This window comes from Anabrus simplex, chromosome 10, assembly GCF_040414725.1.
Source record: "Anabrus simplex isolate iqAnaSimp1 chromosome 10, ASM4041472v1, whole genome shotgun sequence".
In the NCBI taxonomy this organism is placed as follows: Eukaryota; Metazoa; Arthropoda; class Insecta; order Orthoptera; family Tettigoniidae; genus Anabrus; species Anabrus simplex.
The window spans coordinates 4,364,715-4,378,743 of NC_090274.1; the positions used below are offsets into that span (position 1 = coordinate 4,364,715).

Here is a 14,029-nt window from a genome sequence, read left to right on the forward strand (position 1 = left end):
CATTGCAATTTAACCCTCAAACGGAGTCATTTATGATACCACTGACCAAACTTGCTCTTAAAACAGGCACCAGATTCATATTCAACTGTCGGTATACTCTGTACCTTACCACCTTTGTGTCGTATAATTGCTGCCAGGCTGGCAATATTATGTTCAGTTTAGTTTAGCTTAGTTTCTTTTGAAACAGTGTGATAACTGGAACAACATGATTATACTGGTTGCCATTCATGAGTCCACAACACTTTATGCACTGCAAATGTCACGACACTACTTCAAGGTTAAAAATCGACTCAAGTCAGCCCCACTAGCTTTGAAGCTAGCGATGCCAAGTTCTCTCTACAAGCTAAAGCTTTTAGCAGGTACATTACGCATGTAACTGCGTATCTGTACTGTTCCCCTCAGTCGCATATGTTTGCAGCCATTTCTTCGCTTATCAGCTCCAAAATGCCTGGCAATTTACTATATGTTTCTTGAAACAAGAATTCTGCTTAGTCGTGAATTCAACTTTCACCGATATGCTGTGTAGTTTCAAATATTCCCCGCGATCTTCAATAATGCAAAGATTATCTTTAGCTGTGAATGAGTGATAATGAGAACTTGTTGCACCTGTAATCATACTTAGCACCTAACTAGGTAAATGAAACCACATTCAACTCTGAGTTTAGTGGAGTTCGTGTCTTTTGTTAGTAGCTTAATGTTGCACTAACACAGCAAAGGTTTTCGGAGAAGTAAGAACGCCTAGTGTGCAAATGGGAAACCACAGAAAACCATCTTCAGGGCTGCCGACAGTGGGATTAGAACCCAGTATCTCCCGGATGCAAGCTCACAGCTGCGCGCACCTAACCGCACGGCCAACTCGCTTGGTGGGATTCAGGTATTATGAGAGCAGTAACAATGCCTCTATTTGGTGCCACTAGATGTTTTTGTGGTTTCTCTACATCCGCAATACCGTTTGGTGGCGCTATTTTAGGATTCGAGCAGGCTCTGAACTGATTACCTAACAGACAGACAACAACTGTACTTACCTAGGTGTCAATATAAGCAAAGTTCTTCCTTAGGGTAATCACATAAAAAGGATTGTAAATATAAATTACAGATCTCTTCATATAGTTATGATGTCTGTATAGAAAAGGGAGGGCGTAGAAGTGTACGGGACCCACACCAGGATTACCTGATTCAAGAACTTGAAAGATTTTAGACAAAATAGTAGTTACAAAAAGGATGCAAGCTTAGGCTGGGGAATAAGAAGATAAACATGCGATGTGTTCCAAGCTATCAACTGACAGGGACAAGAATAATTCACCTAAGATGATGTTCTAGAGACGTCCAACTTCTTCAAAATCGTTTAAGATAAAGACTAGGTAAGGAAGTGATACGGAATCCTCCACCTGTACGCTATTTCTAAATGCAGATCAGTGGTGACTTTTTTTGTTGCTATGGGCTTTACGTCACACCAACACAGATAGGTCATATGGCGATGATGAGATAGGAAAGGCCTAGGAGTTGGAAGGAAGCGGCCGTGGCCTTAAGTAAGGTACAGTCCCAGCATTTTCCTGTTGTGAAAATGGGAAACCAAGGAAAACTATCTTCAGGGCTGCCGACAGTGGGATTAGAACCCAGTACCTCCCGGATGCAAGCTCACAGCTGCGCGCACCTAACCGCACGGCCAACTCGCCCGGTGACTGACTGATAGTCTGGGCAACTTCTCTCCCAATAAAGAACACCTTCCAGATGTGGACGAAAGACCAAACATGACTGACGTCTAGAATAGCAACTGTTCAATTCTATATACCGCATTTTCTTACGTAATCAACGCATTTTTTTGACAAAAAAGGTAAAAAACTTTGGATGCATAAATTATTCCAGAAATTTAAATATTTAAAAAAATATTTACAATTAATTTATATTATTTAAAAGATACAGTAGAACCCCGTTTATCCTAAACAAAGGAGGCGGAGCCACTTCGGTTGACGCGTTTTTTGGATGACACAGGGTAAATATTTTCGGACGTTAAATGTCGAAATAAAAATGCATAAACTCTGTTAACCAAAGGTGCATACTGTATATTAACATTAAAAGGTTTACATAATGTCGCTCATTGTATAAAATCAGTAATTTTCGCCTGAATTTTCTTGGTGCAGCACTATGTCATGCCACTGTTTAATCAACAATACATCAGCTAGTGTAGATTCATTGCTTTGTTCAACAAAGCGCAAAACAATCTAAAATAATGAGAGCTTCTTTTGCAATGGGGTAAGAAACGCAGTGGAACTACAGTATAAAATCGTAAGGCCATTGGAACAACGATATGTGAAAGAAAAATATGAATGAAGAAGGGTCGCTGGTCTTCCCTGGTTTCCTAACAGAAGCTGCAGTATAGTCTGAGTAGTAAACAAGATGAAACTCCTGCAATGGAAGCAACGTTAACCACAGTCTACATAATCTTCATGACAAATAATACAGTAATAATAATAATAATAGTAGTAGTAATAATAATAATAATAATAATAATAATAATCTACCTCTGTGGTGTAGTGGATAGTGCGATTAGCTGCCACCCCCGGAGGCCCGGGTTCAATTCTCGGCTCTGCCACGAAATTTGAGAAGTGGTACGAGGGCTGGAACGGGGTCCACCCAGCCTCAGAAGGTCAAATTAGTAGAGGTGGTTTCGATTCCCACCCCAGCCATCCTGGAAGTGGTTTTCCGTGGTTTCCCACTTCTCCAGGCAAATGCCGGGATGATACCTAACTTAAGGCTACGGCCACTTCCTTACTTCTTCCTTGTCTATGCCTTCCAATCTTCCTATCGCCCACCAAGCCCCTCTTAGCATAGCAGAGGTACTGGAAATCCTCCCTACTTGTATTCCCCGACCCAATGTCTTATGCTCCAGGCTGTAGAGGTGGGATCCCTTGCTGAGAATGAGGGAAAAACCAACCCTGGTGGGTAAGCAGATTAAGAAGAAGAATAATGTAGTAGTAGTAGTAATAATTCAGGCTTGTTCAAGAAAAAATTACTAGATGGTAAGAAACGGTTTTGTTTTATGTTACACATGCATTCTGGTATAAGTCATGATATAAAAATAGGGTTTGCCTTGTAGCTCTCAGCACATCCAAGAGAATTACTAATATCGATGGCTAAGAATGAGAGGGTAAAAACAAAATATTAAAATATAATTTTGCCAGAGCATTTCGGTTAAGCAGGGTTATTTTTTTTGCTAGTTGTTTTACGTCGCACCAACACAGATAGGTCTTACGGCGACGATGGGACAGGAAAGGGCTGGGAGTGGGAAGGAAACGGCCGTGGCCTTAATTAAGGAACAGCCTCAGCATTTGCCTGGTGTGAAAATGGGAAACCACGGAAAACCATTTTCAGGGCTGCTGACAGTGGGGTTCGAACCTACTATCTCCCAAATACTGGATACTGGCCGCACTTAAGCGACTGCAGCTATCGAGCTCGGTAAAGCGGGGTTCTACTGTACATCAAATATAATGTACATGCAATTGGTCCAACTCATTTGTGGTTAATTGTTATTTGGTGTAAAATTCCGGCGTGAGTTTTTTCTGAAAAGTCAAAAAAGGGTACATCAGGTAAGTTGGACACGTGGGTTTGAAGTACCGACAGTGGAAAATATTCTTCTCGTTACTAGCTGACAATGTGGGCTGAAGTGAAATAAATGTGTGCTAATGACAGTACTATTCATGAAAGTACATAATAATGACATACCGGCAAAAAAGAAAACTGTCCAACAGGAGAAAGGAGGGACCGTTCGTATCCAATCTTGTATGAATGACTTGTCTATCCACCGTTCGCCGCTTGAAGTGCACTTCTCTGTTTATGCGGTAGCACATGTTGCATGAGGGCACTGAATACTTGCAGCCCACTGCCCTGTTACCGTATGTTTCGATGTAAATGATCACCGTGAGATTATATGATGCAGTATTACTCGAATATTTGCTCACTGTGGACTAAACAATGTTGAGATCACAGAAAATACATGTCTCCCAAAGATGACTTGAACAGTGTGGAAGACGAATGGACGTTTCAGAAATGCAGTAAACACCTGTGGAAGACAATCACAGAGGAAAAAGGAAAAGGAGACTCCTTGGTGGAACAGCAGGGTAAAGGAAGCACTTAAAGAGAAACAAATGGCTTGGAGGAACTGGATAGGCAGCAATAGTACAGAGAATTGGCAGAAATATAAAGAAGCCAGTAAGAAAATAGTATAAGAAGAGAAACGGAACAGCTGGGAAAATTTCGCAGAAACTTTACAGTAAGATATAAAGGGAAGTAAAAATGTTTTGTATGATTTGGTGAAGAATAGTTTACGAAATAGGGAAGATACAAAATTTGTAAAAACTGAAACAGGGCAGATATTGATGCAAAGAGATGACACACTAAAAAGATGGGAAGAATACTTCTCAGAATTGCTAAATATTAAATACAGTGAACAGGAAGATGAGAAGGAGGAAGAAGAAACAATGGGGAAAGAAGAAGAACAAGAAAAGGAGATCATAGGTTATGATTTTCATTTCCGTGTTGATGTATAACTAAAATAATGGAGTTTGAGGGATGTTCCACCATCCAACACATCGTAATTACAATTACGATGTCAAACTCTATTATTTTAGAAAGGAGATTTTTGATGTTAGAAATAGAGGAAGCCATACAAAAGATGAAGAGCGGTAAAGCAGCAGGTGTGGATGAGGTAACTATGGAAATGATAAAAGCAGCAGGACCAATAGGGCTACAGTGGCTGCATAGATTATTTAGAATAATCTGGAGGAAGAAAGATCCCTGAAGAGTGGGAAAAGGGTTTAATTATCCTGATCCTTTAAAAAAGACGATAAAAAGTAATGTAGTAACTACAAGGGATCACCCTTATTGCCCATGTAGCTCAGATATTTAAGAGAGGAGGAAGCTAGAAGGAGAAATGGAAGAACAGTATGGTTTCAGGAAAGAAAGATCAACGTTTGACCTGATCTTTACATTAAGACATATGATGGAGAAGACATGGGATTTTGGAAAAGTCATTGACATTGAGAAAGCTTATGACAGTGTACCCAGACAGTTGGTATGGGACACATTAAGGAAAAAACAAGTTAATAGAGTGGAAGTGCAAATGATAAAGGCTATGTACAAAAGTTGTGTTAGTAGTGTGAAGACGAGTATAGGAAAAACAAAATGGTTTAAAGTTGAAACTGGTCTCTGACAGGGAAGTGTACTCTCCCCCATACTATTCATCATAGTCATGGATGAAAATCATAAGAACATTAAACTGAGATTGGGAAGACAGGCAACAAAAGCCATGTTGTTTGCAGATGATGTAGTGATATGACGTGAGGATGAAACGGAAGTGCAAAAACAAGTAGATGTATTTGGGATGAAAGTAAGCACAGAGAAAAGTAAAACAATAGTGATGACAAGGGGAAGGAAGGAAGGAAGAGGAAAGATAAAACTGAATGGTAAAATTCTGGAAGTGGTTAAAAGTTTCAAGTACTTGGGAAGTGTGATCACAGAAGATGGAAAGATAACCGAGGAAATTTGAAAAAGAACACAAGCAAACAGCTTCTTCCTGAGTGTAAGGGGGTATTTTGTGGAACCAAGATGTCCCGTATCCGAAATACTCACAAAATATGTTTGTACCAGACTGGAATAGAGTGTCGCTAGTCACTTCTGCACTGATTCTCTCACTAAACTAGTGCAGTGGTATTTTCTACCAGCTGATAACAGCACGTTGCCCGGTTTTTGGAATGCCTGGTTTTGCAATAGGAAAGCTGCTACCTGAGTAGTTGACACCTTTATTTCGAAAAGCATCCGGAGCTGCGTGATGGATGTTCGAAGAAGTGGGTGCGTCAAACACATGAACATTTCTTTTTCTACACTTTGGACCCAAAAATATTTGGATGCGTAAATTATGCAAGGACGTTAATTATGCGAGAAAATACGGTAATAGCTATGTCATTTTAACCTGATTACTACCAGACACTCTTCAGTTTCTCGACAGACCCAATCCTCCCCCCACCGTTCATTAAGAACACCTACTAAATTACCAAAGTGATAATGCCCAAGAAGGAACCTGAATTAAAAAAAGAGAGAGAGAGAGAGAAATCTAACAGTCCACAGCGAATGTATTGAAAATTCTGTGCACAAACTAAGCTGTTCACATGGTGTATGAACCAGATAATGTCTAACAAGCACTGGGTGTAACAAGGCAAGAAATTTTCTGAGACACTTCCAACCATCTCTGATTCTGATTAGTGCCAATGTTATGCGAGGCGTTTGCTGGCTCATCGATTAATCTCACCTCATTCTGATCCATACCTGCCACGACTGAAGCCCCCACGGGTTGGTCGAGCGTAGCCTTGGTTGTACCCCTGATTGTAGCCGTACCCTCCACCAAAACCATGAGCGCCATAATTTGCATGTCGACCCGCTGCATAGTTGTACTGGTAGCTGAAACACAAGACAAAAGACAGCTTAAGAATGGCAGCTAAACAGGACACAACCCTGTCAGTGACTCATGAGCCAGAAATGGCTTTTAGAGTTATTAAATTGGGGTGGAAACAACAACTTATTAATTTTTTATTCCAAAATAAACAAATTTATTTCATTTGCTTACAGTGGCAGATTAAAAGTTAGAAACTTTTCAATTTACTGCACTGGCAGAAACAGAAAAACTGAGTACAAGCTACAGTTTTAAGTGGAGTACAAACATGGAGAATACCATTTTCTATCTGAAAAACTCCTAAGATGGAACCACTGAAATAAGACACCACATTGCATGAATTCCGGATGGACGTAATGGAGAGTGAACTTTCTGGAGTACTATGCAATATGTAAATTATTGTAAGATCAAAGGGTGAAGTCTGTAGAACAGTAACATTCTACAGTGCAGATGCATCATGTGGATAGTTACATACAGCTGAGACGGGCAAGTGGTGTTGCTTTATTAGACAAAGTGAGGAACAACCACACCTGAGCGAGCTTTATAGTCCAGTCCATTGCCAACAATGTTTCCGAGAGCAGGCTAAGGTGATACGGCCACGACATGAAAAGCCCAGAAAACCATTTGGTTCAGATAGTAATGGAAATCAGAACTCTGAGACGCCAAGGAAGTGCTAGACAATCTTGAATGTTTGTTATAAGTTAGTATACAAGATACTTCTGCCTGCTGTCATTTCTTGATGGATACAGTACTTTTGCATCCATCTCTTGGCACAGGCCAGAGCAAAGTGTAGCTTCCACTGAAGTCCCAGTCTCATCCATGGCTGTGTCAATATGGAAGCTGCTGGGGTATGGGTGGTGCTGAGTAATGACATTCAGAGCACAACCAGTGTGTCTAAGTGTCATGAAAGGTGTTGCTCATAGGGTTAGTTGTGTTACAATAGCACTGTCTGGTCTAGTGAGGAAAGCAACGGCAAACTACCTCACTCCTCATCTTGGTACTGCCATTGGTTTTTGTAGTTTCCCTATAACTGCATAGCCTTTAGTGATGCTATTTGAGGATCCAACCAGCCTCTGGGCTGATGACCTAACAAACAGACAAGATACTTTCTTCTTCTTTTATGACCACATAGAATCACTTTAGTCAGTCCATCGTTCAGGTCTCTTTGAAGGGATTGCCGGGCTTTGCGGTCCTCCCAGTACTTCAGACGCTCTGATCTTCGTGCCCGTTCCTCAGTTGAAAATGTGTGTGCTGTTGGTTTGTTTCGTGTAAGGGTAAAGCGGAGGTTTGTATTCTTGAGTTTTGTATTCAAGTTTATCTTATTTGTGGTGTCTTCTGTTGTAAGGCTTATTTCCTTCAGATCCTCTCTTACTTCTCTGATCCATTTACATCCTGTTGTGTTTGAAATGAGATTGTGTTGTCCTAGTTGTTTCAGGAGTCTCGAATCACGCATCCTCAGCATATTAAAAGAAATAAGTTTCATAATGATATATCCGTATTGAACTGTGATGACAATAGAGCAAAATAATATATTATTTTGGGTCCACCTTTTCAATACAAAATGTAAATAGTTTAAATTACATAGGGACTAGTTTCGACCTAGTAATAGGTCATCATCAGCCTGAAGTAAATTAAAGCGTAAATATCGAAGAAAAAGTAAACAATGTAAACACAAGTACAGTCTTGTGGGATACTGAGCAGCAATATATTAAAAATAACTCTTCTAATTGACGAAGCACTGAGCGGAGGTTACGTTGGTTATTTATAAATAAAGTTCAGTGCGCCGTATAGTATTAAAAGTCCAGTGTGCACTAAAAGATGTTATAAAGAATAATTATCAGTTGAATGCTGGCTTCTTGAGTTTGCTGTTGTATATTCGAAGAAGTTACGTCCCTATGTAATTTAAACTATTTACATTTTGTACTGAAAAGGTGGACCCAAAGTAATATATTATTTTACTCTATTGTCCTCAGGGTATGTCCAAAGAATCCCAGTCTCCTCTTACGCATAGTATCTGTAATGGGTTCTAGCTCTTTGTACACAACTTTGTTAGGTATTATCCGCCACTGTCCATCTTTCTGGTATTTTTTGTTGATGCAGGTTCTTCCAATCCTCCTTTCAATTTTCTGAAGTGTCAGTCTTTGACTGTTTATTCAGGTGAAAAAGTGTTTCTACTGCATATGTAGTTTCTAGTTTTATAACTGTGTTGTAGTGTTTTATTTTTGCATTTATTGATAGACATTTCTTTTTGTAGATATCCCATGTTAATTTTTGTGCTTTAGCTAATCTATTTGTTCTTGTTTGGATTGAGATTTTTTCATTTAGGTTATGTGTTATTACTTCTCCAAGATATTTAAATTGAGTTACTATTTTGATTTTATTACCATTTATGTTAACTTCTTTTAGTTGTGTTGGTTTCTGGGGCATAGTTTTTGTTTTTTCAAATGATATTTTGAGGCCAATTTTACTTGCAATGTTTTGAAGTGCTGATATCTGGGTTTTTGCTTCTTTTATGTCCACTGCTAGTAATGCTAAATCATCGGCGAAGCCCAGGCAATTTGTTTTGATTTTTTGGCCAATCTTTCTTTCTGGGGCACATGTTCTAAACCAAGTTTGAAGTAAATTTTGACAACAGTTTCTATTTCGGTCTAACAGCTGAAGTTTTTAAATTACAATCCCATCAATGGGAATAAGATGACTTTTTATTAGATGAAATAATTACAGTAATGGTTTTTAAATTTTTTTTGTGAGGTGTTGTATTATGTTGTAGCATGTGATGATCAAGTCCTCAAGATTTTGAAGAAATATTTTTTGCTGACGAAGAGAACGTACTGTGTTCTCGAAACATGTAACTATTAGATAATATGTATTAAACAGATTTTTTTTTTTGGTATAGCACTGACAAGGCAGAATCGTGATTTGTTTTCAATGTAGTGAGATTGTTATATAAAAATCAATATGAAAGAAAAAATACCAATAAAAAGTTGGTCACAAAATAAACAAGGGAGTTAATCATTGCAGGCAGTAACAAGTTCATTTAACACTTCAATATGGGGGGGGGTGCGATAGCAGAGAGAACAGGATGAAAGGAAACTGACAAGCACTGAACAGTGGCAAGTTCTAAGAAAGTAGTGAAATATAACAAACACAGAACCTGTACCTCTTCTTGTAAATTAACACTGTCCATGTGGGTCACTCTTAGGTACAAATGCAGCTCTGCCCCTCACCCACTTGAGAACCTCTCTCTCCCTCCCTCACTCAATGAACTGGATTTCTAAGCACATCACTCAGAAGCCTATCTGAATTATGATGAGGGTTCACTTTATAGTTTCATCATTCTCCCCTTTTCCCATCAGGAATGAGAAAATGACAATATACCTACTCTTCCCAATATAAAAACCTTACCACATTCTATGTGATCTTTTGTAATGAAATATATCTGATAAAAAAAAATGTATTTCCAGAACGGAACTGTAATTTAATTTCACCAATATCAAATATTGAAAGTATTCAAGTTTAAGGTCCTTTCACCCCAATGTGGCAGCAGCGGGCTCGTTAGTTGGATTGCCACACCTTTCCAGGACAACGCAAAGACAATGCCCTAGGGGAGATATGTTAGTCAACTCCACACTTGTGTTAACTAGCAGTGTTTAGGGCAATTAGCAGTGAATGTTATCATTTAAATTTCTTCCAGAAGCATACAGGTGCAGCCTTTTCTTGGTGGAATGTAGATAAACCACTGTATAATGTGCTGCTTACATTTGGTTGTGCATGTACCTGGGGAAATGTAGTTGCTCACCTGTCGTGTCAAAAAGTGTACCACAAAACTACATAGCACCAGCACGAAAAACACAGCACATCATAAATACTGAAGAAACCGTGTGGGTAACTGTCCATTTAACACAATTTCAGCATTTCATCATCTCTTGATAAGGAAGATAGTTATGTTTTTGTAAGAGAATAATGGTTTACGACTGTCTCCCACAATGCTCACTATCTTATCTCTTCGACAGCTTGTAAAATTGTGTTTACAGGGTATTCTCCAAGTTTATTTTGCACTTTTTCACCTAGCTCTGCCCCTCACCCACTTAAGAGCATTATTCCCCCTCCCACCAAAGAACTGGATTTCAAAGCACATCGCTCAGTTTTAAAATAGAATCAAGAGAAAAAAAGCCGATAAGTCCCAAGGATGCTGCACAAGCTGTCACCGAGGTGAAAGATTGTTAAAAATGTACGGTGTATGAATGACGGCTTTGTCAATTTCAGGACCAGTACAAAAGAAGAGGGAACCTGGGTGTGAAAATTCAATATTCATTGACTTGGCCCATAGCAGGCAACTTGCATGCATTCTACAAGTGATGGCAGGAGTGCCAGACCTGTAACTTAGATCCTTTTCAACAGAACAAAAATAACCTAGGCCACCATAGCTCAATTGGTAGAGCAGGAAGTTGTGGGTTCGGATCCCGCTGGTGTCTGGTTGGTCATTTTTATTTTGTACTCAACATATCCTGAACACGTACTACATGTACATAACAGGACCTAATACGCTGAAAATGGATTTTGATGAACTTAGCATATTTATCATTCTTTTTTCTCAGATGTTAAGATTTGTTTGAAACCTCTGTTCGCTTTTTCTAATTACTTTATCATATTAAGTCCAAAACCACTATACTGGGCTTGTTTATGGGTAAGCAGCAGTTCTTTTTCTCGTACTACGCAGGAGAGAGGTATATTGAATGCTCTGAATATGAGACTATAGTAAGCTGACTTTTTTTGTGACTCTGGATGTAACGTGTGGTTCTTTATCGTGATAGGAGTAAAAGTGGGCTTTCTAAGTATCTTAAAAGGAAACTCCTCCTTATACAGTCATATATTTACTCTAAAAACTTTATGGAACCTTCATTTCTTTCCCTGCTGTGAACTTTACATTGGAATCTAATGAATTTAGAATATGAAGGATGTTATTATTATTATTCACCCTTTGATCTATGACTATAAGGCTGGGCGCACATTGAGAAGCAGTTGGTCGCAGAGCAGGACAGCGCGCGGCTGACGAAACTGCGAACTGCATGTGAGCGCACATTGCCACGCAGGGTCTCGTCAGTTTGCAGAAGCATCGTCCTCTAGTATATACTAGAGGGCGATGGCAGAAGGAATAAACATGTTTTCTTCAGACTCTGTGATATTGGGGCATGCAGCGTAAAGGGGCTTCTTTTCTTATTCCTCAAGCATTCATGATTTTTTCTCATTTACCTTGTGCTGATGACCACGCGACCAGGCCAGTTGGCAGTGCGGTTAGGGGCACGCAGCTGTGAACTCGCATCCGGGAGATAGTGGGTTGGAACCCCACTGCCGTCAGCCTTGAAGATGTTTTTCCGTGGTTTCGCATTTTCACACCAGGCAAATGCTAGGGCTGCACCTTAATTAAGGCCAAGGATAGTTCCTTCCCATTCCTGGGCCTTTCTTACCCATCGTCGTCATAAGACCTATCTGTGTCGGTGCGACGTAAAACAAATTGTAACAAGGTGACCACGCGGTTGTACATTTTAAGACAATCTCAATAAAAACCACCAGTTTACAAAACTGAACAATATTTCCATGCTACGATGTTCGGCGTTCGTATGGACAAAGCAACAAAAATCTAAATTCATTTTGCCTGGTGCGAAAATGGGAAACCACGGAAAACCCTCTTCAGGGCTGCTGAAAGTGTTCTTTGAACCCAATATCTCTCGAATGCAAGCTCATAGCAAGGTGACCCTAACCGTACGGCCAACTTCCTCGGTAAATTCATTAATATCTATCTCCATTATCATAGCTGGTACGATAAAACAGTATAACCCCCCCCCCCCCAGTGGCACCGCAGCCCTGAAGGGCCTTGGCCTACCAAGCGACCGCGGCTCAGTCCGAAGGCCTGCAGATTACGAGAGGTCGTGTGGTCAGCACGACGAATCCTCTCGGCTTTCTAGACCGGGGCCGCTGCCTCACCGTCAGATAGCTCCTCAATTCTAATCACATAGGCTGGATGAAGCTCAAACAAGCCCTCAGATCCAGCTAAAAATCCCTGACCTAGTCTGTAATCGAACCCGGGGCGTCCGGGTAAGACTCAGGCACGATAAAACAGCAGAAGACATAAATGATCGGAAATTGCATTCTCTTTAATTTTTGTTTTGTAGTATTCATTAATAGGATCAGATAGAGAGACAGGGAGAAAGCATTTATTTACAAATGTACTGCTAGTTGCCACAAAAGACAGTCTACTAAAATAAATCAACATTGACAATCTATTGTGAACACGTTTTCATTTGACAAGACATGGTAAATTATTTTCTTTCCTTATTTCTTCACATAAATGTGAAGGTAGATGACGGCCGCAGAGTTGGCGATGATGATCTCCATAATTAACATTAGATCTCGACGTGAAATATCCAATGTTACGAGAACTTGGGTCACGGATTGTTACACAGATATGTGAGAATTACATTTTAGGCCTTCCACCAAACTACCATTGTACCCAGCGTGAATAAAGTTCTTTATAGCCTAGACTGTAGTTCCTTATTTCCCGAACTTACATAACAGAAATTAAAATTAAAAACTGCATTGTAGTCCACATAGTACAAAACATGGTAAGACCGAACGGCTATGGTAATTTTCTCCTCCATTCCTCAACTAACTGCGTGACACGCGCGCAGGAAACTGTGTTTCGAAGACTGCGCGTGGTAGGCGGAAGTAGGTGCAGAATCGGCCTGCTCTGCTCTGTCCTGCCCTGTCTGTCAAGTTGCGATGGTGCAATGATTTGTGTGGATTACAAAAATCTGTTCTGCGCTGCTTTGCCTGCGTCCCAATGTGCGCCCGGCCTAAAGGTATTGTCTACGAAGCGTATATAGGTGCCCTTCTATTTGACCTATTATTTTGGTTTGTTCAAGACGATCCCTCCCCATACATTTTAATAAATTTTATATTTTTTAAATTAGTTTTGTTTTAAGCATAACAAAGGTACTGTTTTAAGATATTTTTTGAGAAGAACATTCTCTGTAATTTCACCGTAGCAATGTTATGTAGCTGAATGTTCCTAAGGAATGAAACATGTTCTACAAGTAATTAATTTGCTTAAAGGAAATATATAATATCAAACAGGTGAAAGTTTACTTTCAATGATTTGATGTAAATAAGATTTGATATGGAAAATGAAGGTGATTTCTTGTAATCAAACAGGTTAACATAAAAGCCGGAACAAGAAAGACTGAGATCAGGAGCCTGGCCTTCACAGGTGACCTCGTGATCCTAACCAACAACTCTACGGATGCTGCAGTTGCTGTTCAAAGCCTACTTGAGACAACAGCAAAGACAGGACTACAAATATCAGATTAAAAGACAAAGTACTTCGAGAGTAAGCACCACGGGAAAGCCCCTTCAATGACAATCTAAAGAAAGATTGGAAAAGCCAATCCCTTCCGGTATCTTGGTGAATGAGTCATCCCAATGGTAGAGATGGAACCTCCATCTTAGATGTGCCAAATTCAATGCAGCATATCAAATGTCACAAACCAGTTACAACAAATGCGTTTCGAATAACGACAAAATATG

General features: G+C 39.8%; 1 protein-coding gene and 1 long non-coding RNA gene across 7 annotated transcripts in view; one reads left to right on the forward strand and one right to left on the reverse strand.

Annotated features, from left to right (window-relative positions):
• The window catches only part of LOC136882455 (uncharacterized), a 100,818-nt gene that overhangs the window by 76,500 nt on the left and 10,289 nt on the right, over positions 1-14,029 (forward strand). The gene's annotated exons all lie outside the window — the stretch shown is intronic.
• Ars2 (arsenic resistance protein 2) overlaps positions 1-14,029 on the reverse strand; it is a 223,893-nt gene that overhangs the window by 26,062 nt on the left and 183,802 nt on the right. For 5 of the 6 annotated variants that reach the window (XM_067155112.2, XM_067155113.2, XM_067155109.2 and 2 more), the window contains one exon: positions 6,322-6,453. In XM_067155112.2, coding sequence (XP_067011213.1) covers positions 6,322-6,453 — 132 coding nt within the window. Of the gene's footprint in view, positions 1-6,304; positions 6,454-14,029 lie in introns of all 6 variants that reach the window. The other variant, XM_067155111.2, reaches the window with a different exon arrangement.